Source organism: Phasianus colchicus, chromosome 1 (assembly GCF_987193195.1).
Source record: "Phasianus colchicus chromosome 1, bPhaCol1.hap1.1, whole genome shotgun sequence".
Taxonomy (NCBI): domain Eukaryota; kingdom Metazoa; phylum Chordata; class Aves; order Galliformes; family Phasianidae; genus Phasianus; species Phasianus colchicus.
In genome coordinates, this window is record NC_143436.1 from 51916715 (window position 1) to 51942101 (window position 25387).

Consider the following 25387-nt stretch of genomic DNA (forward strand, 5'->3'; position numbering starts at 1 on the left):
GAGGAAGTCAGACAGGTGGTAGAAGAGGCAGGGGAAGGTGCTTTCTTCAGCTCTTCTCCCTTTGGAGTCTCCCAGGGCATCTCTGCCCCCAGCCCCATCCCAGTGCCCTGCAGCAGGGGCTGTAGAGGGGAGTGGCAGCTGACTCTACTGGGGAATGCAGAACAAATCTGTTCCAGATGGGGCAAGGGCCACGCTCAGCTCTTTGTGGCTTGCCCCCTCCTCCTTTTCTTCTCCTTCTCTTCCTCGCCTGTGCTCAGAGCATCTCTGTGCACTGAGCCATGCTCTGTTTCCAGGAAAACAGCTGGAAACCCCCTCTCCTGCTCTACGAACCTTGTGGTTTTGTGTCTGTGCCAGCCAAGCTGTCCCTCTGGGGATGACATTGAAGCGTGTTGGAGACCTGTAGGATATGTGCTGACTCCAGGACTCAGCCCTCATCCAAGCCATTGGGCACAAAATGATGTCAATAGCCCCACTATACCCTGGCTTAGGCTGTTTCCTCCCCAGTCCCCCTCCTTGTCCATTGAGCTGCCTGGGAAGTTTATCTGTATAAACCTACTTCCCAGCCTCTCCTTCTGCTGTACATCTGCCCCTATCTGTTCCTGCAAGAGATGTGGTGGGTCTGGATGGTCTTGCAGAGCCACTGCAAAACCCATGGGTGCCCATGGCGAGAGCTAATGGCTGGACCCCTCCCAGCCCCATTGCCCCAGACACCCAGTTGTCTCATTTACCTTGAGTCACCTCTGCCTTTCATCCCTCTGCAACACCCCAGGCAGCGCTACCAGTCTAGCCATGATGGAGAGAGACCGGCTATCCAGCTTATCATTGAGCACATGAGTGGCCCTGCAGCTTCCCTGGGTGCTGGTGATGTTTGCTTTGATTCCTGCAACATCAAAGTTGGGGCTGTGCAAATTGACCCCCCTCCTCCTGATGCTCTTCCCTTGGGGCAGAGCACTGCAGGGCTTAAGCGTTGCTGGTGTGACTGGGAGGGAGTGAGGGACTGGGGGGACATGGAGTGGCCTGGTGTGGTGGAGGAGGCAGCAAAGGACCTTTCTCAGGACCTGAAGACGCTCCTTCCATTTCGCTTTGGGAGAGGGTAGTAGGAACTCCCCAGCCTGGGGATGGGGCATCCAGCCCTGATTGCCAATACCTCTTCCTGAGCCCCATCCCTGGAAATTTCCTGGGGAAGGATTGTGGAGGGGAGGGCAGGCGAGAAGGGGCTCCCGCTCTGCACACCAGCAGCCCATATCCTGTTGCTGCCCAGGCTCCCCGGCTCATATTTCCTCATTAACTGGGAGTGCTGCTCATTTGTGGGCGACTTCCAGATGTTTCTATTCTTCTCACAGCAATCACGAGGGTGCATACTGCATGGTCTGAAAGGTGCTGCTGGCAGCCCCTGCTGCAATGGGAGGCCAGGAGGATGTGCATCCCACCGTGGGTCCAGGTTCATTCACCGTGGTGTTGCGATGAGCAGGCTGGGATGGTAGCACATCCCAAGGTGGATGATGGATGAATTCAGTGTGGTACTCTTTAGCATCTTCCTTTTACTTCCCTGCTCTGACACCGTCTCTGTGGGCACCACATTGCCATCACCCCATGGTTTCTCCATTGGGATAGTGGTCCCTCAGCCTGGTGATGATGGTTGGGAGAAGGATCCTTGTGCTGCACCATGGGTGGAAAGCAGACAGCAGAATGGTGCTCACAGGAGAAGGGCTGATTTGGCACTGTAAGAGCCCATTTATGCTCTGGGACAGGGGGAAACCAAGAGAATAGGATCAGCCACATCCTGCTGTTGGGCTTGCAAAGGAGGGGGTATTTCTTCCTGGGGAGCTGGGCCAGCAATGTTAAGCCTTGGGGATTACCAAAGCCCAGGAGGAGGTAGGGACAAGTTCTCAGGCTTCTGCTTCCCTGCCCTCTGCCTATCTCCTCCTACCCCAAATGTTTTCATCCTCCTCCCTCCTTTTGCCCATGGCCTTCTCCTCATGCTTGTGCACATAGGGGTTTTGCGGGTTGAAGATGGAGATGCAAACTCTGACACAGAAGGGAGGGAAGGGGTGCTTTGAGACACGGCAGGGAGAGGGATGGGGGTTGCTGCATAAAGCAGAAGCAATCCTAGAACAGCTGCCTGTAGCCTGGAAACACCTCTGTGATTCCATGCACTGAAGGCAATGCAAATATCTGTATAAATATGGATATTACATCTCCCACCACCTGATTCTCCAGTTCCTTTTCACAAAACCTATGGAGGTGTAGGAGGCACTTGGGGGTGGGCTCAGACATCAGCTTTCCTCTCTGCAGTAAGAAGCAGTTCTCTGCATAGTGGGGCTTTTGTGGGAGGAGAATGGGGATGGAGAGAGAAGTCATCCATGGATTGAGAGGATTACCATACAAGAGGAACCTGCCCTGCTCCAGGGGAAGATAGGGGAGTGGGTAGAAATGGGACCTGGACAGCTCTTTAATCCTAATGATTTTGCCTGTCCATCCAGCTTGCATATTTTTGTCCACGGAAGGAAGGGGGTGGGGTGCAGAGGCAGCTAAAAATAGGGGTGTCCCTGCCCATTCCCCCAAGGCGGGCATCCGTCTGTCTGTCTGCTGCCTGTGGGGCTGCTGCGGGATCTGGAGGAGGGGAGCAGGCCCGTCCTCCTCCCCAAAGAGTCTGGCTCCGCTTTTGTTTGTCTCTGGGCCCTGCGGGGACAGGAAGAGGCTGCAGAGCTGGGAAACAATGGCTCATTCTCTTGGCGTCAGCGCCTGGCCAGCAGTGATAGGGGACACGGGCTCCCGGCCAGGAGGAGGCATGGCCTCGTCCGCCCCAAGGAGACAGCTGGGGACAACACTAGGAGAGCTGGCTGGATGCAGGCTGACTTCCCCAGCCTGTCCCTCTGCCCTGCTGCACCCTATGCCCTATATCAGGAGTGGTCTCATGTAAGCACACCCTATGGAGGAGGTGATGGAGGTGATGGCAGCCACCCAGCGAGAGGTGGGAGGTGGCACTGGGGCAACAATTCCCTTGTCCTTGGCCCTATGAAACCTGCAGGAATGATACGGGACAAATTTGGCATCCCAGCATGTTGGTGACCAAGGGACATGGATGAGTGTGTGTTGCAGGTTGGACAACCAACCCTTCCATACCAGACCATTCTTGTCCTCCTTGTCAGTGCTTGATCTGACTGCTCTGTGCTGGAGCTGCCTCTCCCTGGCCATTGCTTTTCCATATATGGGGTAAGAGGGAGTGAGGTGAGAACGTGAGGTGGGGCAGAAGTTAGGAGATGTTCTATAGGGGTTGAACAAGAAGGGGAAAGAAGCACCTCCCCTATCTCCATACCCCTTCCCAAGGTCTCAGATGCTTGGGGCTGAACGCTTGCCAGGGCTCCTCTTGTTTATTCAGATGGGAGCTGACACATCCAAGGTCTCTGCTGACTCCACTTTCCCACATGCTGCTGCCGGGCGCATTCCAGGGCAGAGTGGAAATCAGTGCTGAGGCATGCGAGAAGACTCGAGCTGGGGATGCCATTCCATGCCTCTGGCCATGCAGTAAGGAGCAGGCACCATGCATCGCCTCTGCTGGGGCTGGCACGGAGCCTGGTGGGAAAGCATGGATGGCAACCTGGGGATGGGAAATCTGCCTCTTGTTCAGCAAAGCTGGGTTATTGTTGCCATCCAGAGAGCTGTATCTGCCGAGGGTTAACTGCTCCGGGCTCTGCTTTGCTCTGCTCATGTGTGCACGCCCTCCCAGCCTGGCGTGGATGCCTTTGGTTTTAGGAGGGAAGACCGCAGAGCTTTCAGAAATAAGTGCCAGGAGATAAAGAAGGGTTTGCAGGGCTAGGGCTGGAGAGCTGTGCTCACCCTGTCATTTCAGCCACACTCTCCTCTGATAGGTGTCAGGGATGTTCCTACCTCTGTAAGGACATCTGGCATCTATGCATCCCTCAGACTGCTGGAGGAGGACCACCACGACCTCTGCTTCCCTGGGCTGGCCTGCAGCAGCCCCCTTATGCCCAGCCCCAGCATCTGGAAGAAGGGGCCTCACCTCCCTTCTCAGCTGCTGCAGGAAACGCATAGCCTGGAGGTCAGGGGCCTGTGGCAGCTCCTCCCGTGGGGGCCAGCCACCCAGCGCAGGGTCTTGCATCACGCTGGAGAGGGGGAGGGGGAGAACCAGGCTTTTCCTGTTTATGTGACTCACAGACCCTCGAGAAAGGGAAAGGGCTTGGAAAGTGCCTTGCTCTTGGGCAGGCTCCAGCGAGAGCTGAGGATTGCATCCCTGCAGGAAGTCTTGGCTAACCCTAACCCTACCCCAGGGTGTGTGGGCATCCAGCTCCTGCACCACAGAGGCTGGGGCTGCTGAGTTTGGGAGAAGGGGGGGCAAGCTGGAGCAGGCTCCCTAGGAAGTGAGGCATGGCTCTTACTGCATCCCATATATATGTGTTGGCCTTGGGAATGCCAGGTGTGGAGGAATGCGTAAGGGAAGTGTTCATATAACACAGCATTTAATCAGGATGGCTCCAGCACTCAGCACACAGAAGGGCTGCAGAACCTCCCGTGTCACCTAGGGCCACATCCTGCAGGTTGTCTATGGAAGCCCTGGTGGTACGTGGAAGGAAATAAGGTTCCAGGTGTGCTCGCTCCTTTACCTCCAGCACTCAGCTAGCCTGGCTTTGGTCAGGTCACCACTTTTGTCAGATTGTCAGCTTTGGATCCCCTTGGTAGCCCTTTGTAGTGCCAATGTGGGCTGAGGGGTGAGCTGTGCAGACCAACCTCTAGCTCTCCACCATTGGAGAGCACATCCCAATAGGTAACACCAATGGGAGCAGAGGGGAGTTACGGCACCTTTAAAGGACAGGAGTTGGTGTGGGTCCAGAATTTCCAGGGTGGAGAGACTTGGGAAGGGCCCCAGCAGAAAGGAGCAAGGAGCCCTAGAAGATCTGATCTGCGTGGCAGGAATTGGGCACAGCTCCCCACGTCCTTTGTAAGGGCTCCAAAATGAGGCCACGCTGACCCAAAGCTTTTGGGCTTGGCCCTGGCACTTTCCCAGCCCCATACTCCCCCAAGGGCTAGGACGGTGGGGTGGTGCCACCCTATGGCTCTGCAGCAGTGTTACAGGTGTGGGTGGCGCTTTGCTGCTCTTTTCCCTGTCTAGCTGGAGCTCAGCGCTTTTCCTCTCTGCATCCTGGACAGGATTGTTCTTCAGCCATTGAGGAAAAAGTCCTGTCCTGGTCCTGCCATACAGAAACCCCAGCAACAAGGTGGTCATTGGGTTGGAACTAGATGAAATTCAAGGTCCCTTCCAACCTAAGCCATTCCATGATTCTGTAATTCTAATATCTCTGCATGCCTGTCTCTTGCACTTGCATTGTTCTGTCTGGGGCAGTCAGGTATTCCTGAGGCTGGAAACCAGCAAGCTGGGGCAGTCAGGTATTCCTGAGGCTGCAAACCATGAACCACGAGGCCAGGTGCACAGGTAAGCTGGGATCTCTCCTCTGGCAGTTTCTGCTGAAGGTGTAGTGAATTGCAGGGAGAAAAAACAGCATGCTTTCTCATATACGTTGGCATCCCATGCACTTAAAGCCCCAACTATTGTAGCAGTAGAGAGCTTTTGGAGGCTTGACAAACACTGGGCAAAGATTGTTGCCCAGAGGAACATATCTGCTGGTGGCCTGGGCAAGCAGCATTTTCCCTCTCTGGCACGTGAATCCTGTCCTTTCCCCTGGGATGGCAGCAGCCCTTCTGCCTCTCCTCCATCAGTATCTGGCCAGTCTCAACCTGACAACTGCTTTTAGGGACTCTGGATGCCAGAGACCCCAGGATGTGCTCATGTCCCTGTTTAAGAGAGAATGACAGAATCATTTGAATTAGAAAGGGCCCTTAAAGGCCATCTGGTCCATCTCCCCTGCAATGAACAGGGACACTCACAGCTCGATCAGGGTGTTCAGAGCCCCTCCAGTCTGACCTTGCATGTCTCTAGGGATGGGGAATCCACCATCTCTCTGGGCAACCTGTTCCAGTGCCTCACTAAAGGAGGAGCCACTTGAGACCTTGACCATCTTGGGGAGAAGAAGGAGATGATCAAAGTGGTATTTGCATGATATACTCCTTTTTTCTTTCCAATCCAAGCTGCACAGGGGACCAGGGGTATTTTTGAAGTGGTCAGAGCAGAGCTCCCAGAGAAACATCTGATTTCTTGGAGATATTTTATTTTTCTGAATTCAAACTATTCACAGCCAGTTTGTATGATGGCATCTGAACTGCTGCTTGTAATTCTCACTGTCTCGGTGCCAGTGACTTCAGCTGCCCTGCCAACACAAGATGGGATTTGTATTCTGGTTTGTCTTCACTCCTGTCTTAAACTTGAGCTCACGTGAGATGGTGGAAGCATGCTCAGTCTGGGCAGCCAGCTCACCTTTTGGGAAATAGGTTGAAAGAGATGGAAAGAACCTCTCCAGCACTGATTGAGGTCTAGGGGAAGACATACGTGGAGGGAAGATAACTGGTATGTGCAGGAGTGCAGGTGAATGCTACAGAGCTATCTAGACACATTGATTTCTGTTCTGCACAGTGCCATCATCCCTGTCTGACTTCTAATACAGATTGATGACCCTGCCCTTTTGGCCCATTTGCCCTCTGGCTGCAGGTCAGCTACTCATTTAATTCAGTCAGCCTGTATTTGTGGCAGACCTCATTCCCTGTGACAGACCTTGTGCCCCAGGGAGGAGCAGTGATGGCCAGGAAAGACAGACAGCCCGTTTCCATCTATTGCTAACAGGGCAGGATTGAGGTTGGTGTAAATCACCTGAGTGTCACCAAAACCAGCAGTAGGAGATGTGCCTGGAGTGGCTGAAGCATTTGTGGGGTCCTGAAGACCATGGAGAAGTAGCAGGGTCTTAATGCACAGTGCAGGATGCTAGCTGGGGACAGTGTCATTCTCTAGCCCCGTTTTTCAGGATAGTACTGGGGCTGTGCATATTGGCTTATGCAAAAATTTACCCTGGTTATTTCCCCAGAGGTGCAAAACAATCTCTGTTTGGTATCCTAGAGTTCAAAGGGCTTGGTGCAGCACCCACCAGCTGGCTGAGGTTGATGTGGTCACATTGACCTCTGGTGGCTGCAGCCTCAGCGTGCAAGGAAAGCACCGAGGGAAACTGGGTGGGTTTAATGAGCTGCGGTGTGCTGCAGCTGAAATGCAGTTGGGTTGCAGTCTCAGCCTGCTGGCATGGAAGCCCTTAGCTATGGGGCAGCTTTGGAGCGAAGAAGCCCACCTTAGTGTCTGGATCCCATGAGCCTGCTCTAATTCAGCTCTCACTTGCCACCCCACACACCTGGATGCCCTGATGAGGACGGAGGTGTGTTGCCAACAGCTAACCAAGGAGCTCCCACATACTTCTCCCTCTTTTAGCCCCAGGCAATGGGTGTGTGCGTGAGTGGGAGGAATACTGAAGGAAGAATTCGGTTGTTTTCCTATCTCCACACACATGTGTGCATTTCCTTCCTGCCGTGAAGGCCTTGTTCCCTTTTTCTGCAGACATCTGCACCGCCATGGAGAGAGGAAACCACTGCTGTCCTGTTGTGACCCAGAGAAGCGTTGGGGAGATGAGCAGTCAGAGCCTTTGCACAGGCTGTTGGTGTAAGCACTGAGCTCTGTGAGAGATAGTAGGAAAAATAAAAGTGTTTTTTATTTTTTGCGTCTGTTAGTTAAGCTGGTGTGAGACAGAGATCAGACCGTGCTGGAGTCGAGAATTCTGTTTCACGACATCTTCTGAGCATTTGTTCCACAGAGGAACAAAACTGTTGAGAGGTTTTGTGACACAGAGTGGTGTTGGGCAGCCAATTCGGGGAGGGATGTTCAGGGGGGTGGTTTCAAGCTCTCTGAACTCAACCATGGAGAACAGCTGGAACCTCAGCATACCTCCCTCCTGAAAAATCATTGGAAGGTGTAAATCTTCACAAATCCCATTCTATGATTTTATGATCCTATGAAAACCAGGAGTATTTTATTGAAGGCATTGCGATTAGCTCATGTAAGGGAGGAAGATTCTGGGCAGGTCTGTAGGCATCATAGAAGACCCACAGTGTTGTGGGCCATGCATGCTAAGCCCTTCCTCTCTTGGTGGAAACACTGCATGGCTCACCGTTTGCTGGCCTGTCATAGGTTTCCTGTGTGAGCCGATGGTGTTTGGAAAATCTTACCGTGCAACTATTTTGGTCAGGATTTGAAAAAAAAAAAAGAGAAAACAAAACACGAAACCACCAACCCAGCCAGACAACAGAGTGAACAGTGGCATTCTTGGTATGAAGTCAACCGTATCAGCACAGGAGCTGGCACTACTGATAGAGTCAGTGTGGAAACGTGATACCTGGCTGTGAGTGTGTGCCAGGGGACACACTCATTGGGACAAACTGGTCTAATTTTTGGGTTGTCCTGTGGGACTCGATGGTCCCTATGGGTTCCTTCTGATTTAGGATATTCTGATTCTGTGATTGAAAGTGGGCTGTCTGGCACAGTTGTCCTCCAAAGGGCGAGATCCTCACCACTGTGCCTCCGTTCCATGGCCAAAACATGGGATGGGACATCTCCCTCCTCTCAGGAGCGCTCTGTTGGCCTTTGGGGTGGTCTGCAGCTCTCAGGACTCCTGCCCCATCTCTGAGAATCGATGTGACAGATAACACTTGATGTGGGAAGCACTCTGTCTGATTTCTGTCTGATTTCCGTGTGCTCTGAGTCACAAAGCACCGCAGCCATTGCCGGTGGGGTCAGGGCGGGTGGAGGAGAGCCTTCCTTAAGTTTGCTTCTGTCTGGGTGAATGAGAAAAACCAAAGCTGTTTGGGGCTTTTATTGTAAGGGGTGAAGATCTTATCTTCTATCACCACATAATATCCTGCTCAGGAAATCTTTTCGCTATATAGAGAGAGACGGAGACCTGGGATGTTTGCAAGAGAATAACTAGCAGGCACAAATCGACAGGGCTTGAGTCAGAACCCTTCCCTGCAGGCAGCCTTGCTCCTACTTGTTTTTGATCACTCATTTGCAACTGGACGCCTCTGGCTGGAGGTAAGGGCTGGAGATGGAGCTGCGCCCTGCCTGAGGACCTGGCTGGTGGTCCTGCCTCCATAGGGAGGGGGTAATGTGAAGGGGGGGGACCCGTAGCAGGGGGAATGGGTGAGTCAGCAGAGACCCAGGTGTCAGCAGGTGGGACAGATGCCATGCGAGAGGAGGCGGTGTTTGCCAGAAGCCTTGCATGTGCGTGTGCCTGGTGTTTGCTCACTGGGTGTGTAACAGCAAAAGCGGTGAAGCTGTGTGATGTACAGAGGAAAATGTTGGGAGTGAGTCTCAAAACTTGTCTTAGATGGGGTTGTGCTCAACTCTGAAAATAACACAGTGGGGACCAGAGGAAGTGCCTCCACCAGCCCCTATAGGAGAAACAGAAAGGTTTGGGTCATGCAGGTGGTAGATGCGCCATCCCTGGAGACATCCAAGGTCAGCCTGGGGGGGCTCTGAGCACCCTGATAGTGCTGTAGGTGTCCCTGTTCATTGCAGGGGAGTTGGCCTCTAAAGGTCCCTTCCAACTCAAATGTTTAGTTCTGTGATTCTATGATTTTGGGTCCAGGGTGAAACCTACAGCTCCTTTAGGGTGGGAGGTTTGGTTCATCCCTGGAGCTTGTTCTACACTTTGTCTTTGTTGATTTTCACCTCTCCGGACCCCTCCTTGTCCTAGTGACACAGAGCTGGTTTGGGCAAGAAGGAACATGGCAGTAGTGAAAGCAGTCCTCTGTGTGCACATTGGGGTGCCTGTGCCTGCTGGAGCTGGGCTGGAGGAATGCTCCCAACCGAGAAGCCCTGTGCTGGGTCAGGGCTCAGTCACACTGTCCGGGGATGCCTCCACACCCAGCTCCATCTGCACACATCGCTGAGGACCGGGGACCGAAATTAAGGCTTTAAAAAAGGAGCACCTTTTCTTGACCTCCATCGGGCTTTTCCCAACCACTCCCATTTTCTCCTTTTGATTGAACTCCCTTCCATCCAGAACTGGCCCTACATCTGGAAGGTTCAGGATACAATTTCTGGAGCCCTTCCAACAAAAGAACCCCCCATTCACACCAAGGGAGACCACACCGGGTATCCCCATTTAACCCCATTCAACTGTAGGGATCTGAAAGCAGTCGTATTTCAGAAGAGAAGTTGCCGGTGAACCACATCCTTCCGGAGATCAGCTTTAGTTTGGAGCAGCAGCTGGAAGAGATAGACGGTCCACGGGCTGAGCAAAACCCTTCCCCGGCTCCCCAAGGTGAGCAGCGGCCGAGGGGAGGCTGCCCCCGCCTCGCCGGTGAGTGTCGGCGAGGGGAGGGCGCGGGGCTGAGCTTCGCATTGCCGGGGGGTGCGGAGGAGGGAGGAAGGGAAAGAGGGAGGAAGGGAGGGGGAAAGGTGCAGCGGGGTGGGGAGAGCGCTGCAGACACACCTGACGGGGCGGGAGCGGCGGAGTGGGGCGCGGAGATCGGAGCGGGATGGCAGGTAAGGCTGATCTCCCCGCTGCCCTCGGAGCGCGTCCCCTCCACTTACTGCCTTTGTCCCCCAGTGTGGATTCTGCTTCCGAGTGTGGATTTTGCCCCCGAGTACAGATTTTGCTCCCGAGTGCAGATTTTGCCTCGGCGACCGCGCTGCTGGGGTTTGTTCCTCTTCCCCTCTTCCCCTCTTCGGGTTTCCGACTGCCTTGCGTTCCCCACCCCGATCCCAGGAGGATCGCTGCTCCCGGCCCTGCCTGCCGAGAAGCTTTTCCACAGCAGCTGTGGGTTTTGCGGAGTGAAACTTGGATTTGAAAGCATAAACTTTGACTTAGAGCCCGAGGAGCACGGCTCAGAACAGCACAGCTTCTGTTGCATCCTCCTGCATACTCATCTCCCTGTTGGACTGAGCCCATTTCTGCAAGAATTGCAGATTGTTTTCTTTGTTCAGCCTCCTTGTCAGCAGGATGATCCAGATTTGTAGCAGCGGTTATGCTCCTAAGCCTTTTGGTGCTGGGAATCAGACACTTGTGTATCTTTTGTGGGTTCGAGAGTCCCCTCGTCCTGTTATCCTCCACCCAGCAGACCCTGAGCCTTCTGTAGTTCTGCTTGGAGGATTAACTTCAGCAGACCTCTCTCAGCCACCCTCCTTACTGTGCTGGTTGGCCATCTGAAATAGTGCCATTCCCAATGCTAGAGAAAAAAAAAAAAAAAAGAAAGAAAGAAAAGAAAAAAGAGAGGGAGATTTTCTTCCCTCTGCCTTCATGCAACACGAACCTCTGCACTGCATGAGTTGGACTCAGTGATGCTTATGTGTCCCTTACGACTTGGGATATTTTATGATTCTATGACTGCTGCTGGGGATGTTGGTGTGGCTGGGGTAGGAAAGCTGGCCTCAGTGCCAGCACCAGAACAAGAGGTTATGGCACCCTCTGTGAAGGAGTTGGCTGTATTTTGCCTGCTATGAAAGGATTTGTGCTGGCTGATGTCTTGTGCATTGTTTCTCAACTGAAAATAGATGCTCTGGTTGGGTTGATACTTGAGTGAGAAGAGAGGTGCCTATGGATACCTGCTCCATTGCTTCATCCGTGGAGCACATTCACCACTGCTGTAAGAGGCTTTGGCCCACTGATTTCAGAAGGTCCTTCTTGCTTTGGTAGACAGAATGTTTGCCTTGTAGCTTTGCCTTGTTGCTGAGTATTTGCAGTGCTCTGCACACATGTGTGGAAGATGCATGGAATATACACTTTTGACATCCTCCCTTTGGCTCCTTACCTGTAGCCAAGCTGCTCCGTGGCACACTGTTCTTGAGAACTTCAATTGAGTCACTGTTGCTTGGAGGCATGCACAGGGCAAATGGATCCCCAGAGAAATCCACCCCTCTTACTCCAGTGTAAGAAACATGTCTCAGGCATAAATACTCTTATGCTTGAGTTTCTAGTTCTCAGGAATGGGGGAATAGGGGAAGATGTGTGGTGGTCAGGGGGATTCAGGTTGGATATTAGGAAAAATTTATTTTTATAAAGAGTAGTGATGCAGTGGCACAGGCTGCCCAGGGAGGTGGTGCAGTCACTGTCCCTGGAGGTGTTCCAGAACCGTGTGGATGTGGCACTGAGGGACGTGGGCAGTGGGCATGGTGGGGATGGGCTGATGGTTTGACTGGGTGATCTTAGAGGTCTTTTCCAACCTTTATGATTCTATGATTTAAGAACGCTATGGGGTGAAGATGTTATCTTCCCCAGTCTTCTTGTAGTATATGCTCCTAAATTCCTTATGTCCCACTGCCTCCTGCATGCATAAGACAGTAGTTGAGCCCGCTAAGATCCTACCAGACAGTTGTTTGTAAAATAACTTTTGACATATCTGAGTCCTGGTTGATGATCAAATCATTTGCAGAATCATACCTTGACTTGTCCTCCCATGTATTTTGTCCTTTACTTATCCATTTCTCCTCAGATTTTCTCTTTTTTTTTATCCTCCCAGCCCTGGAGAATGCCTCTCTCCAAGCCTGCAGCCTCTCGGAGCAGGAAGAGGAAGAAGATGCCCTCTGGGAGAAGATAGAGAGCGCACGGCACCAGCTGACCCGCTCCCTGAACCCTGCAAAACTCACCCCGTACCTGCGCCAATGCCGTGTAATAGATGAGCAGGATGAAGAGGAGGTGCTGAATTCATGCCGATTCCCTTGCAAAAGCAACCAGACAGGTGGGAGAAAGCACAAACTGGCAGGCAGTGCTCCCACCCCATTCCTTTCTCCAACCCCTCCATTTCATGGAGGGAAGTGGAATTGGTGGAGATGCTTTTTTGTATTGCCCTAACTCCTTATCTGTTCTTCCAGGTTACCTGATGGACATCCTTCGGCGCCGGGGGAAGCGAGGCTACGAAGCCTTCCTGGAGTCCTTGGAGTTTTACTACCCAGAGCACTACACACGACTAACAGGGAGGGAACCGGCCCAGCGCTGCTCCATGATCCTGGGTAGGGACAGTGCTCGTCTTCCCTTCAACTGCTGCATGGGAAGGGCCAGAAATATGTGCATGGGCACATGCATGCATGAAGACCTGGTTCATGGTCCCTGTGTGCAAGGAACCTTGACGGTCGTGTGCTCTGGATCTGGCAGGGTGGGGACTGAATGCATGTGTGCGATGGACCGAGGGGACCAAATGCGTTTGTGTAATGGTCCGTGGTGCCGCTAACCCAGGCTGCACACCTCCAGGAGGCTGTGACACCCTGTGATGGGTGCTTTTTGAGAGTTACCTATTTCAGCAGCTAGTACCTGATTCTTCTTCGTCTCCTGCAGATGAAGAAGGCCCTGAGGGGCTAATGCAGTTCTTGCTGGTGGAGGTGAAGAAGATGAGGGCTCAGAGGAAAGAGCACCTGCTGAAGGAACACCAGCTCCAGGCAAAGAACCAGACCCTGGAGCAAGAGCAAGCCCGGCTGGAGCAGCGGCTGCAGGAGCTCCTGAAGATGCAGGAGCGTTGCCAGCGACTGCGGGAGGAGTGGGACTCCAACAGTGTGGAGCTGCTGAGGCTGAAGGATGAGAACTACATGATGGCCATGCGCTATGCACAGCTCTGTGAGGAAAAGAACATGGCTGTGCTGCGGAGCCGTGACCTGCAACTGCTGGTAGGGTGTTGGGAGATGGCTTATCAGTGGGGCAGGGGGGTCCAAAGCAGTGGGGTTGTATGGCCCAGGGGAACATTCAGCTTGCCCATGTCTTTGGAGACATTCATGGTCAGGCTGGAGGGGCTCTAGGTTACCTGATCTAGCTGTAGGTGCCCCTGTTCATGGCAGGGGAGTTGGACTTGCTGCCTGTAGCAGCACTTTGGCCAAGAGTCATCCCCCTCCCTGGCACTCCCCATTGCCTCCTCGTTCTCTGCTGACGTTTCGGAGACTCATGCTGCATACCTGAAAGAATTAATGACACTGCACTCCAGCTGCCAAGCTCTCAGCTCCAGCAAACATGCACCCGTTTCCTGTCTGGGCAAGGACCAAAATACCTGGAACCTCTTAATAAGCCAGCTCCAGGAGGTATCTCCTGGCATTCCCCTGCTGCTTTGGGCTTTTCACACAGCCCTGCAGTTCTCATTCCCTGTCTCATTCTGCTCCTGCCAGAATCCTTCCCTACCAGATAAAATATCTGTTGTTCCTGCCTGTGCTCGTTCTCCCAGGCCTCCTCTGAGCAGAGAAGAACTGCTTGAGGATGAGGCACTGGCACAGGCTGCCCAGGGGGGTGGTGGATTCACCATCCCTGGAGGTGTTCCAGGACCACGTGGATGTGGCGCTGAGGGATGTGGTTAGTGGGCATGGTGGGGATGGGGTGATGGTTGGACTCAATTACCTTAGTGGTATTTTCCAACTTTAATGGTTCTATGATTCTATGATCCTAACAATGGGATGGAGAAACCCTGTGGAAACGAGGGCACTCTGTTGTGGATGTGTATCTCAGCTGCTCTAGGATATGGGAAGCCCTCGAGGAGACTCCTAGCTACCCACCCTGGCAGCACACCTGGGGGCCCTGGTCCATGCAGTGTCAAGGCCAGTTGTACAGTGGATGCCCTAAGGTAGCAAGAAAGTTGTTGCACAAAGCGAGGACTCGAGGACTCGGAGATCGAAAGTGCTTATGCAAAAATTTGATGCATGTGTACCCTCCCCTCCTCTCCTGCAGATAAAAGCTTTAGTGTGCAGTAGGCTAACTTTTCCCTAGCTGAAGGATTCTCCCTCATGTGGTTGCCCAGCTTGCTTTCCTCGCCTCCAGGCCATTTTTCCGCCCAGCTTCCATTCTCCCACTGTGGCAGAAGTTCCAAGGCACGTTTGTCAGGCTGTGTGTTCTCCCTGGCTCGCAGGTGGACCAGCTGAAGTGCAAAGTCACCAGCCTGGAGGAGGAATGCAGCCTGCTGAGGAAGCAAGCATCTACCATGCCCCAACGGGAGGCAGAGGAGCGGGGCCACCCTGATGCTGTGTCTGAACTGTGGGCTGAGAATCAGCGGCTGACGGCATCACTGCAGGAGCTGCAGGGCATGCTGCAGGTACCCCATGGGGCAGAATGGTTTGGGTTGGCAGGGGGCTTTGCATCCATCTGGCCTGAACAGGGACACCCAGAGTGGGGTGCCCAGGGCCATGTCCAGGTGGGTTTTGAAGGTGTCCAATCTCCAGTGATGATGATGGCAGTTGTTCAAGTCTGCCCTTTGCTCATCTGCTGGGCTGGGCTGGGCTGGGCTGAGCTGGAGGTGCTGGCAATGTGGTGAAGGCATCTCCTTATCTCTTAGACTCCAGGTGAGGTCCCAGTGCCGGGCTCTGAGCAGATCTTGCTGGACATCCTGGAGCATGACTGGAAGGAAGCCCAAGATGACCGACAGGACCTCTGCCAGAAACTCAACTCCCTGCAGAGTGAGCTGCAGTGGGCTGAGGAGCTGAGGGATAAGGTAAAGCATCCATCACCACCACCCTCTTCCTGGCATGCAGCCACAGCAGTCACTTCTGACAGTGGCTAATGTTCACTGCTCACTGTTGCCAGTACCTACAGGAGGTGGAAGACCTGCAGCTGAAATATCGAACGTTGCAAAAGGACTGCGATCTTTACAAGCACCGCATGAACACGGTGCTGCTGCAGCTGGAGGAGATTGAGAAGGAGCGGGACCAGGTGAAATGCTCTCTGCCTGCCAGCAGAATCAGGGCTTTTGGCTTTGCTCTGGGTACCTCTCCTTCCCCTGTGAGTCTTCTCTATCAGTGGGAAGTGGGTTTTGTAGTGCGGTCCTCCTCACCCCCAGCCTGGCTCCTTGTAGGCTATCCAGAGCCGAGATGGGGTGCAGCTGCAATACTCCCAGAGCCTGATTGAGAAGGATCAGTACCGCAAGCGTGTGCGGGCCCTGGAGGAGGAGAGGGACGAGCTCCTGAGCAAGCTGAGCCGGATGGAAGGGCTAAACAGCACGCTGGAGGCACAGCTGCAGCGGTGCCGGGGCAACCGCAGCCTGGGCAAGGTGAACAGTGCTGGAGAGAAAAGGAAGCTGAGGACAGGGTTAATCTTAGGGGGAATGCAAGAGAATGATGAGTCCCTTCTATCTCAGATGTGCAGCTCTTCCTACTCCCTCTGCTCCAACCTCAGCAGCACATGGAGCCTTGTGGACAAGCCTTCTGACCTTACAAGTGGACTCACAGACCCGCTGGATGTTTCTGCCATCACCTTCCCAGGGGACTCCGCCATTCAGAGCATGGTAAGCACTGCACCATGAGGATCTGGCACTGAGCTGAGGGCAGTGGGGACATACCACGGGGCTGTGACTTGGTGGAAGGCTTGGTGTGAGGCAGGGAGCCACACTCAACTGGTGGGAGAGTGGGACGAGAAAAACTCTTAGAATCATAGAAACATAGAATCATTAAGGCTGGAAAAGTCCACTGAGATTATTTAGTCCAACCATCAACCCGTCACCACCATTTCCACTAACCATGCCCCTCAGTTCCACATCTGACAACCTAGAAATCTACATCCCAATGTAAGGTTGTTATTCTCCTCAGAAAGCTTTGTAATCACACTCTGGGGGGTGTACATTGCAAAAAGATGGGGACACAGTGGCATGTGTCTCCATTCCTGCTGTCTTCTTGGGAAAGCAAAATGTCCCTGGGTGTGAGGGTAATTCTGAAGAGATGTACCCCAGGAGCAACCTAGCCCAAAGAAAGGAGAGGTGCTGGTGTAAGCAGGCATCTCTCTCTTACTCTGCCCAAGGAGGGGACTCCTGACAGCGAGAAGGACATCAACCGCCTCTCTACCTTCCCCTTCCCTCCTTGCATTGGCTCCATCCTTCGGCGGCAGCGCGAAGATAGGTGCATGCCCTACAAAAGGTGACTGCTTGAGTTGGGGTCTCATCTAGGGGTTTGTGGGGGCTGGAATGAGCAGTTTAGCTATGGGGAAGCTGGAGTGGGAGCTGAGGGTGAGAACTTCTGTGTCGGAGTTGGTGGAAAGCCGTGGGGATGGAGTTGAGAATGGGATGCAAACAGGCTTTGAAATAGCTGCTACCTCTCCTCTCACATTGTGTTTCCTCTACAGCTTGTCGTGTGGCTCCTTTAGCAACATGGAAGATACAACAGGTACTAGGGTGGGGGCCTTCCCCAGAGGGGTTTAGCAAGGGAGAAGTGGTGGAGTTAGGGATGGAACGGCATTCCAAGAGGTGATGTGCCCTCTCTCTTCCTTTTGCTCTCTTTCCTAGGCAACAGTTTTGTTAGCATCCCACCTGGGGCCTTCTCCTCCTCTTCCAGCAGCACATACACCAGAGTGAAGTCAGAGACCTGCTTGTCCATGCTTAACAGCCACCAGGAGATCTCCAGGAGGTGACCGTGACCCGCTGCTTGGGGAAATGTATCCTGGTGCTGAGGAGTCATGCCTGGGAGGCTGTTTGTCCTCCAAGTCCTTCCCTGATAGCAAGAGAGAAGATAAACGTATTGGGTTTAGTAGGGTAGAGAGGCATGTGCACAAACTCTGTGCACCTGCCCTGGTGATGGACCATGAGGCATGGGAATCTAGTCCTTAGAAAAGGCAGCAAGCTTCAGTTGATAACGTTTCTCCTTGCCAGGTCACTGGTGGTGCAGCTCACGAGCATGGGTCACCCCAGCAGCCTGTCATCCCATGAGAAGAGGCTGGGAGCAGACATCTCCATCCTTGGAGGGAACAGGACGGGGATTTATGTCCAGTGGGTCAAGCCAGGCTCACAAGTCGAGAGCACAGGACTCAGGGAAGGGTGCCGGCTCATTGAGGTGGGTTTGGGAATAGGATTGTGCTGGAGATGTGCAGTGGACCTGGAATGCATGAGCATGGAGTGAGGCCCAGTGTGAACTGGCTTGTGGTTTGCTTGAAGCCCTCCTCTATCTCTCTTGTTTTCCAATTGTGCTCTTTGCCTACAGCTTTATGCAGCATGAACAGGCATAGAGGCCTCTGCACTCAAACATGCCAGTGTATGTGATGATGCTCAGTCTTGCTGAAATGCTTCCTTCAGGTGTGAAAGGGGAAAACAAAAAAGGAGCTGCATGGATTAAGGCAGCGATATGACTGTCTCCCTGGAGCTTCTTGTCACCTTGTAGTATTGCAGAGCAGTTTGCATCCTGCATATGCCTGTTGCAAAACAATCAATTCTGGAGAGACATCTCACAGGCTTTCATGACCCTCTCAGAGAATAACTGCTGTGAAGAGAGCTCCTGGAAGGAGGGAAGGGCATTTGTTTTGGCAAGAATGACACCACTTTAAATACAGCCACGGTGCTTGAATTGATATCCCACCTGTAGCTGAAAATAACCCAGCTTCCCCGCCTCTGCTCTCACACGTGTTTGTGCACATGTGTTTGCTTTCATATCAGCCCAGCATTCAAACGGGAGGGTGGCTGACAGCAGCAGTTTCAGAGGCAGAGGAGATAATCAGAGGCAGATGAGGATGCTTGTCCTCAAGCAGAGCTTGCCCTGGGCCTGTACCATCTCTTGGTTAACCCTGATGGGTGAGGAGCTGAGGGGGAGCCTGCACTTTCAGACCCTAGATCTAATAGCATCCATTCTGTGCTAGCTGAGGGTCCCATCACTGAAGGAAGAGGTGCTTTCCCTGGAGAACTGTACACGTGAGGTTGCTTACCTGAGCCTGCTGCATTGGGATGAGCCCTCCAGCCTTGTCTTCCAGCTGGACCTGCAAGGTAAGGCCCTGGCAGCTGGATTTCCTTCCAGCCTGAGCTCTTTGCTTCCCTTTGCAAGCCTTTCTCCCAGCCCTGGAGGTAAGTCTCAGCTATTCTCTCTCTTCTTCTCTTTGGTCCTAGGCTACCAGGTGTGATACTGGGCTTGGCCATAGCTCTGGTTATTTTCCTGTCTGGTATCACATGTCCTAAGTTACAAAATGGAGGTACAGACCTTCTGTCTGTTTGCCTCTGCATCTCTACTGCAAGCTGTAACATCAGAGCTGTGCTGGAGGCTTGGCTATCTTGTTGGTTATGGTTGTCTGCTGTGTCCCCACCTGTAGTGACCTACATCCCTTACTCCAGGGTACCAGCCTCTGCGGGAAGCCCTGGAAGAAGGGAAGAAGTTTTCTGGAGACTCCTTCTACATCCGTACCAACCTGTCCCTCCTGGAGCCATCAGACCCTTATGCACTATGTGTCAAATGTCGGGAGATTCTCCATGTCACAGACACCATGTACAAAGGGCGGCTGGAGTGGTACTGTTCCCGCGTCGATCCCTTGACCATGCGGGACTTGGACAAGGGGACAGTGCCCAACTACAGCAGGTAACAGAGGAAGGAGGAAAGCAGGGATGTACATGGGGTGCTTGCCCCATTTCTTTGTGGAGAGCATTCCTGAGGAGTTCAGAAGCGTGTGGGTTCGCCTTTTCATTGTGTGGAATTTCCAAGCCTTAAACCTTGCGTTGGGGACCAGTGCTGTAGTTTTTGGGTGCCCTTGACAGATAGGGAGGTTGAGTGAGAGTGTTGATATACCTGTGGGGTTTGGGAAGGAGTGTCACAGCTAACTGTGGTCCCTGAGGTCTCTAGAATTGCTTGAGTTCAACACCATTGTCTTTTCAGGGCGCACCAGCTTTTGAAGATCCAGGAGAAGGTCCACATACCTGCGCAGCAGAGGGGCCACAGAAGTAACGTAAGCCAGAGAAACCAGCAAGGAGAGTTTTTGTAACACATTTTTGTAATGGTCAATGCTCTCAACCTTGTTGCACTCCCTTCCTTCAGCTAAAGAAACGGGCCTTGGACCAACTGCGCTTGGTGAAATCCAAACAGCAGAAGAGCTCAGAACAGCCCTGTCAGCAGCTGTGGCTGGACCCCTGCTCAGGTGAGCTGTTAGCAGAGTTGCCTCATCATCTCTGGGGATCCAGCCGTCCCCTGTGAAAGGACATCAGCAAATGGGATGCTTCAATCTCCCCGGCCAGGACCCTTCTTACTGCCCTTCTAATGAGATTTTGAGAAGCCAGTTCATATTTTAAAACTCCTGCTTTTAGGCTTTCTGAGGCTTTCTAATGCTTCTGTAGTTCCTGGGGTCTTCTAAGATTGTATGGAGAGAGAAGAGATCACTATGGTCACTAGGTCACTACTAGTATCCAGCTCCTGTGAAGCCCAGGAAATGGAAAGAGGGTTGTAACAGCCAAGGCAGTGATGTAACCAGGGAAGGGTCTCTCCTGGAGTTGTAGGATGCCTCGTAGGTGTCTCCATGAGTGATAATAAGAGGATGGTGCAGGAAGAACTGAATGTTCAGTGGGATGGTGGCAGACTGCTCTCTCAAATTCTCACCTTTGGCTTTCTCTTTTTTCTTCCTGTCTTTCAGACCCAGACAGGAGCCTGAAGCCTTACAGCCTGGTGCACCCTGTGGTGGTCAAGACACCCCGTCCTGTGGTGCTGTCACCCAGCTGCATCGCACCACGGCTCATCAGGAACCTGCTGGACTTGCCCACCTCTCGCCTGGACTTCCACGTGTGCCCAGCAGGTAGGCAGTTAAGAGTAGCAGACACGTACAAAGTTGTTTTAGGAGCCCATGGCTAAGTGACGTACAGTGTGCAAGTTTCCTGCTTCTAAGTAAAAGGGGCTGTTTTCACTTTGTTACCTCCTGTCACTTCCTAGCCATGAGGTAGGAAGAAAAGATGCTGCTCAAGGAGGCCATTTCTGTGGAGGCCTTGGAAAGTCCAGTTCAAGGAATAAGTCCTGAAGTAAGAGATGTGTACTCATGGGATTTTTGGAGAGGACACAAGGTGCATCTTCAGCAGCTAATTGTGGGGGTATTTCAGCCTTCCCAGATGATATCCATTGAGCCAATTTTTAGGCCAAGTGCTAGGCATTCCCTCCTGTTCTTAATCAGATCCTATCCCTTTGGTCCTCAGGAAGGCCAGCCCTCCATTCTGGTCTCTGAGACATGGAAATCCTCTTGTTTCCTTGAGTGGTGATGGTGGCACTGCCTTGCTGCTCTGGTAGCTTTTTCCAGGGCTGAAGAACCTGCCTGAGATGGGATGTGTAGGTTGACTTTACACCTGCCCTTCCTCCTTGGGAATGATATTATCCTTCTTTCCACCAGTGACCTGAGACTGTCACACCACTGTAGGAGCTTTGGAAAAAAAGCTTTTCTCCCATGCAGTGTTTTCACAGAGGACAAATTCTACTTCCTGCCTCCTTCATCCTCCTTTTCCCATCTCTCTCCTTTCCCGTGTTTAGAGTTCACACTTTGCCAGCTACAGGACTGGAAAATGAATTGGTATACTTCTAGGGGGTGGTGAAGAAGCTTTTCTGATGAAAAAGGACGGCTCTGCAAAAAATGTGGCGGCTGGGCTTAGCTGAGTGACTTGACCACATATCCTGTCCTACTGAGCCCTCTGCAGGGTCCCCCTCACATTGCATGGGAACGTGCTTCAAAGCCATTTACTGCAGCTGGGGTGCCTGCTTCAGCCATACTAGGATTCTGAGCTACTCCCATTTGTGGTCTCTGTGTGAGTTGCCTCGTCTTCTGCTGGAATTACTGGGGGCATGTGGTGTGCACTGACCATGCCAGACCTCACTGTCCCACCAGCTCTGCCCCCAGTTCTCTGTCTCAGCATCACCTTTCTGCTGCTCTGCTGCATGGCATCGTCTGAGGTGCCATCTTTCCACCTCTGTGCAGGGAGAGGAGATTTGAGTTGACACCAACACGAGGTTCAGCTTACTCCCCATTTTCCTTCCAATCTCCTGTGCCCAAAGTGTGTGCTCTCCCTGCTTCCCCAGTCACCTGCGAGCTCATGCAGCTCACCAGCCTTGCAGATATATTACCTGGCAAAATAAAATAATTCATTTTCTGCTATATTTCATCAAGGAGGGACTGGAGCAGTGTGGAAGGGGGGTCAGATACGGGAGACAGCTTTGGCTGCTGCTGTACCACAACACAAGAGCTGCTCTTGCCCTGCAAGGTCTTCAGCTGTGATATCTTGCTTGTTCTGTAAGCAGAAAGCAGCAGGAAATCCATGCCAACGTGTAATGCTATATAATTAGACTCGCTCGCCAGAATCCATAAACACTGAACTCAGTAAGCATCAGCACCACAGCAAGCATGCAGGATCTGAGATAGAATGTACAAGAGGGAGATGAGGATGTTGCCTCCATCTTCATCTCTCCTTTCTCTCTTCCCTTGCAGAGAAGCTGACAGAAGGGAACCCCAGTACTGTCCATGTACAGGAGCCCCCTGTGTCTAGAAATGCCCCCCAGGAGCGAAGGGAGAGCAGTCAAGTCTGCATGATCCGGGAGGCAATGGAGAAGGTGCTGAGTGGTTTGGGGAGAGAAGGCTGGGATGGGGTACCCTGTTCAGGTGGGGAGAAAGGGTGGGACAAGGGAAGGCAATTGTCTATTTTAGGGCTGTGTGATTTGGAGGGTCAAGGTGCTGTGGGTCTGGGAATCAGTGACTGTGGGCTTTTCCCTGAGTCTCTTTCAAGCCCTGGTGAGAGAAATGGGAACTGGGAACTGGTAGGGGAGAGAGTGGGAAGTGCCATATGCAGAAGCGACCTCCCTGCTTTCATGTTCCTCATTTTAAAGAAAGCAGCAAGAGCTCTGTTGAGGGCAAATGGAGAAATGTGGGGCTGTTGGTGACAATGATAAGGAAAGGGATGAGAAGATGGGTTGAGGCTGAGTGAGACGTCTGGTAGGCTCTTGGGCTGGGCTGGCTGTGATGGAGTGGGTGACCCTGCTCTGTAATTCTCTCCTTCCATCTTGGCCTTGTCTGTAAATCCCACATTTAATGGAATTACTATTGGAAAAGCAATGATATTTCACAGTATGGGGTTTGATTTAATGCATCTGTCAGGGGCTGGAGCTATTTCTTCTCCACTTAAATCAGTAAATCTATTCAATTTCCTTCCAGAATAAACACTGCCTGCTGGAACTGGGAGTTCAGAGTGTGAGGGATCTAATTAAACATGAGATATACCCCATTGTTATCCACGTTGAGGTCACTGAGAAGAACATCAGGGGGCTCAGGTAAGATAAGACCATGTGGATGGATGGAGGGCGGACAAAGACATCAGATTCTCTGCAGGAGGGGCGGAGAATCACAGAATCGTAGCACTGTTTGAGTTGGAAGTTGTTCCCTTAAAAGTCTCCTAGTCCAGCTCCCCTGCAATGAACAGGACACCCACAGCTCGACTAGGGTGTTCAGAGTCCTTCCAGCCTGACCTTGGATGTCTCCAGGAATGGGGCATCCACACCACTGAGCAAACTGTTCCAGTTCTTCACTACTCTTATCATAAAAGCTGTTTCCTTATATGCACCCTTCTTTTAGTTTTAAGGCATTTCCCCTTGTCCTATCACAACATATCTTGCTAAAGAATCTGTCCAGTTCTTTCTTATAGCTCCTCTTACCTCTGTTCAGAAGGAGAGGGTTGGCAGCAATAGAGGCATGTATGTTGGTTTTGGTTGTTGTGGGGGGAAAAGAAGGGCAAAAAAATCACTTTGCGTGCACATGAGAAGGTTCTTGTTTGGGGCAACGTTGGTGTTTTGCAACTCCATCTGTCTATGTGAAGGTGATGCTTGTTCCTGTGTTCCCCAGGAGCTTGCTGGGGCAACCTGGCCAGCGGGACGCGGAGGTGCTGAAGGCATGCCGTGGTGCTGAGCGGGCTCTCCATGCCCTGCCCTGCTCCTGGGCCCGCGTGGAGCCCCATGCTTGGAGCCATGCAGAAGAACTGCCCAAGGTGGTACGGGGCTGCATCTTCCAGGAGCAAAACCGCCCGCTGTGGGTTGAGGATGGTGATGACTGAACCAGGAGGTATAGAGCCTTCCCCAGGAGCTGTCCTTCATGTAGCAAGTTCTCTCTCTCCAAGGGGAAGCCAGCAGTAATGGGACCAGGTAGCATTTAAGGTCCACTTGAAGCTATGAAGAGCTGGGGACGTAACACATGCTGACCCACCAGCCTGAGCTTTCCATATTTGATTGGAGAGAAGTCTTCCACCTTCTTGCTGGACATATCATGGACTGTTCCCCATCACCTTAAGCCTTTGGCTCTGGTACATGGTAAGATCGGGTACATGAGGAAAACATGTGAGATGAGGTTGATCAGGAGCATATCTCACGAATGCACATCTTTAAGTGCATTAAAACCCTTCTCTCATCACCTCTATTTTCCCTTCTCTACCTCATCTCCTGCCCCATGGAGCAGGAAACACAGTTTGTCTGCAAAAACCCTGCTGCAGCCATGACTGACACTAAGTTTGCAACCAACCCTCGTTTTATGGGAGCTGTACTCTTTATTGCTTGTAAATTATTAATGGGCCCTTTTATCGGCAACCCGTGTGTAAAGGAGAATTAAATACCATTCATAATGGGAATGGGAGGCTGGCTGCAGACTTGTGTGTTAATGGGAAGGGTTGGGTGATATGTGTGCATGTTTTTCTCCTGAGACACATCTGCCCAGCCCTGTAGGGGTAGAAGACAGCACTGCTGTTGTAGGGAAGCAAGAGGGACAGGGAGAGGATAGGTTGAGTGTGCCACAGGCCAGGCTTCCTCATATGTCTTCTTGTCCCCCATTTTTCAGCTGCTTCCCTCTCCCCAGCTCTGAAGGTAGTTCAGCCAAGGAGAAACATAGAATCACCAAGTTTGGAAAAGTCCTCTAAGATCATGTAGTCCAACTGTCCACCTACCACCAATACTGCCCACTAAACCATGTCCCTATGTACCACATCTACATGTTTCTTGAACACCTCCAGAGATAGTGATTCCACCACTTCCCTGTACAGACTGTTCCAGTGTCCAACCTCTCCTATGGAGAAGAAATTTTTCTCAATATCCAAATTACTTGTTGAGAAGGTTACTTGGTGTCTGGCTAAGGTTCCTAGACCTTCACATTCCTCTATATCCTGGTTATCATGAAGTGAAAAACCAACCGTCTTGTCCTTCTCATGGACAAGGTCAAGTGTTTGAAAGATAGATGGTTTTCTGAGACACACAAAAGGAAAATGGGGGCTATGGGAATCTCCATGGAGCAGGAGACTGGGCAGTGGGCTGGGGTCAATGGGAAAACTAATGAGCCACCAGCACTACAGACTCTAGATCTCCATATCCTCCTTGCCCCTATGATTAGGGAACTGATACTGCTATGCACTTCTGAAGCTCCAAGTAAAGATTAACTTGCTGATCTTCATGGGTCCCTTGTGAGGTGTTATTTCAGGCACTAAAACAGTTGTCTGTGTCTTTTATGAGGACAAGAGTGAAGGGGGGAGGAAAAAAAAGAATACTTTAACCTGCAGTCACTTAAATGTAGAGCAAAGTCCCAGATCTGCCCTGGAGCCGTGCAGCTATGGAGGGGATTGGTGTAATGGGGCTCCAGCCAGGAGGTCCCCAGTGCTGCCCCCTCCAGGGGACCAGACCAGGCTTCCCAGCACTGTCAGCCCTGGGAGGGCAGATGCCCTGCAGGTGAACAAAGCAGGGCTCTTGTTG

General features: G+C 52.3%; 1 protein-coding gene across 3 annotated transcripts; it reads left to right on the plus strand.

Moving 5' to 3' along the window:
- Positions 1 to 1429: 1429 nt before the first annotated feature.
- On the plus strand, positions 1430 to 25097 carry CARD10 (caspase recruitment domain family member 10). Of its 3 annotated transcripts, none has more exons than XM_090142591.1 (23): positions 1430 to 1875; positions 5363 to 5452; positions 10158 to 10310; positions 12469 to 12687; positions 12821 to 12958; positions 13281 to 13606; positions 14827 to 15009; positions 15250 to 15405; positions 15498 to 15623; positions 15766 to 15960; positions 16048 to 16194; positions 16704 to 16819; positions 17025 to 17065; positions 17185 to 17305; positions 17548 to 17728; positions 18525 to 18648; positions 18991 to 19231; positions 19526 to 19595; positions 19685 to 19784; positions 20274 to 20432; positions 22101 to 22222; positions 22821 to 22936; positions 23505 to 25097. In XM_090142591.1, the coding sequence occupies exons 2-23, from the start codon at positions 5428 to 5430 to the stop codon at positions 23710 to 23712; spliced, it is 3267 nt and encodes a 1088-aa protein (XP_089998717.1). In that variant the 5' UTR covers positions 1430 to 1875; positions 5363 to 5427; the 3' UTR covers positions 23713 to 25097. The 3 variants fall into 3 exon arrangements, with proteins under 3 accessions (XP_089998717.1, XP_089998724.1, XP_089998726.1); XM_090142598.1 differs by having other exon boundaries at positions 10158 to 10271; XM_090142600.1 differs by lacking the exons at positions 1430 to 1875; positions 5363 to 5452 and having other exon boundaries at positions 10225 to 10495.
- The last annotated feature ends 290 nt before the right edge of the window (positions 25098 to 25387 follow it).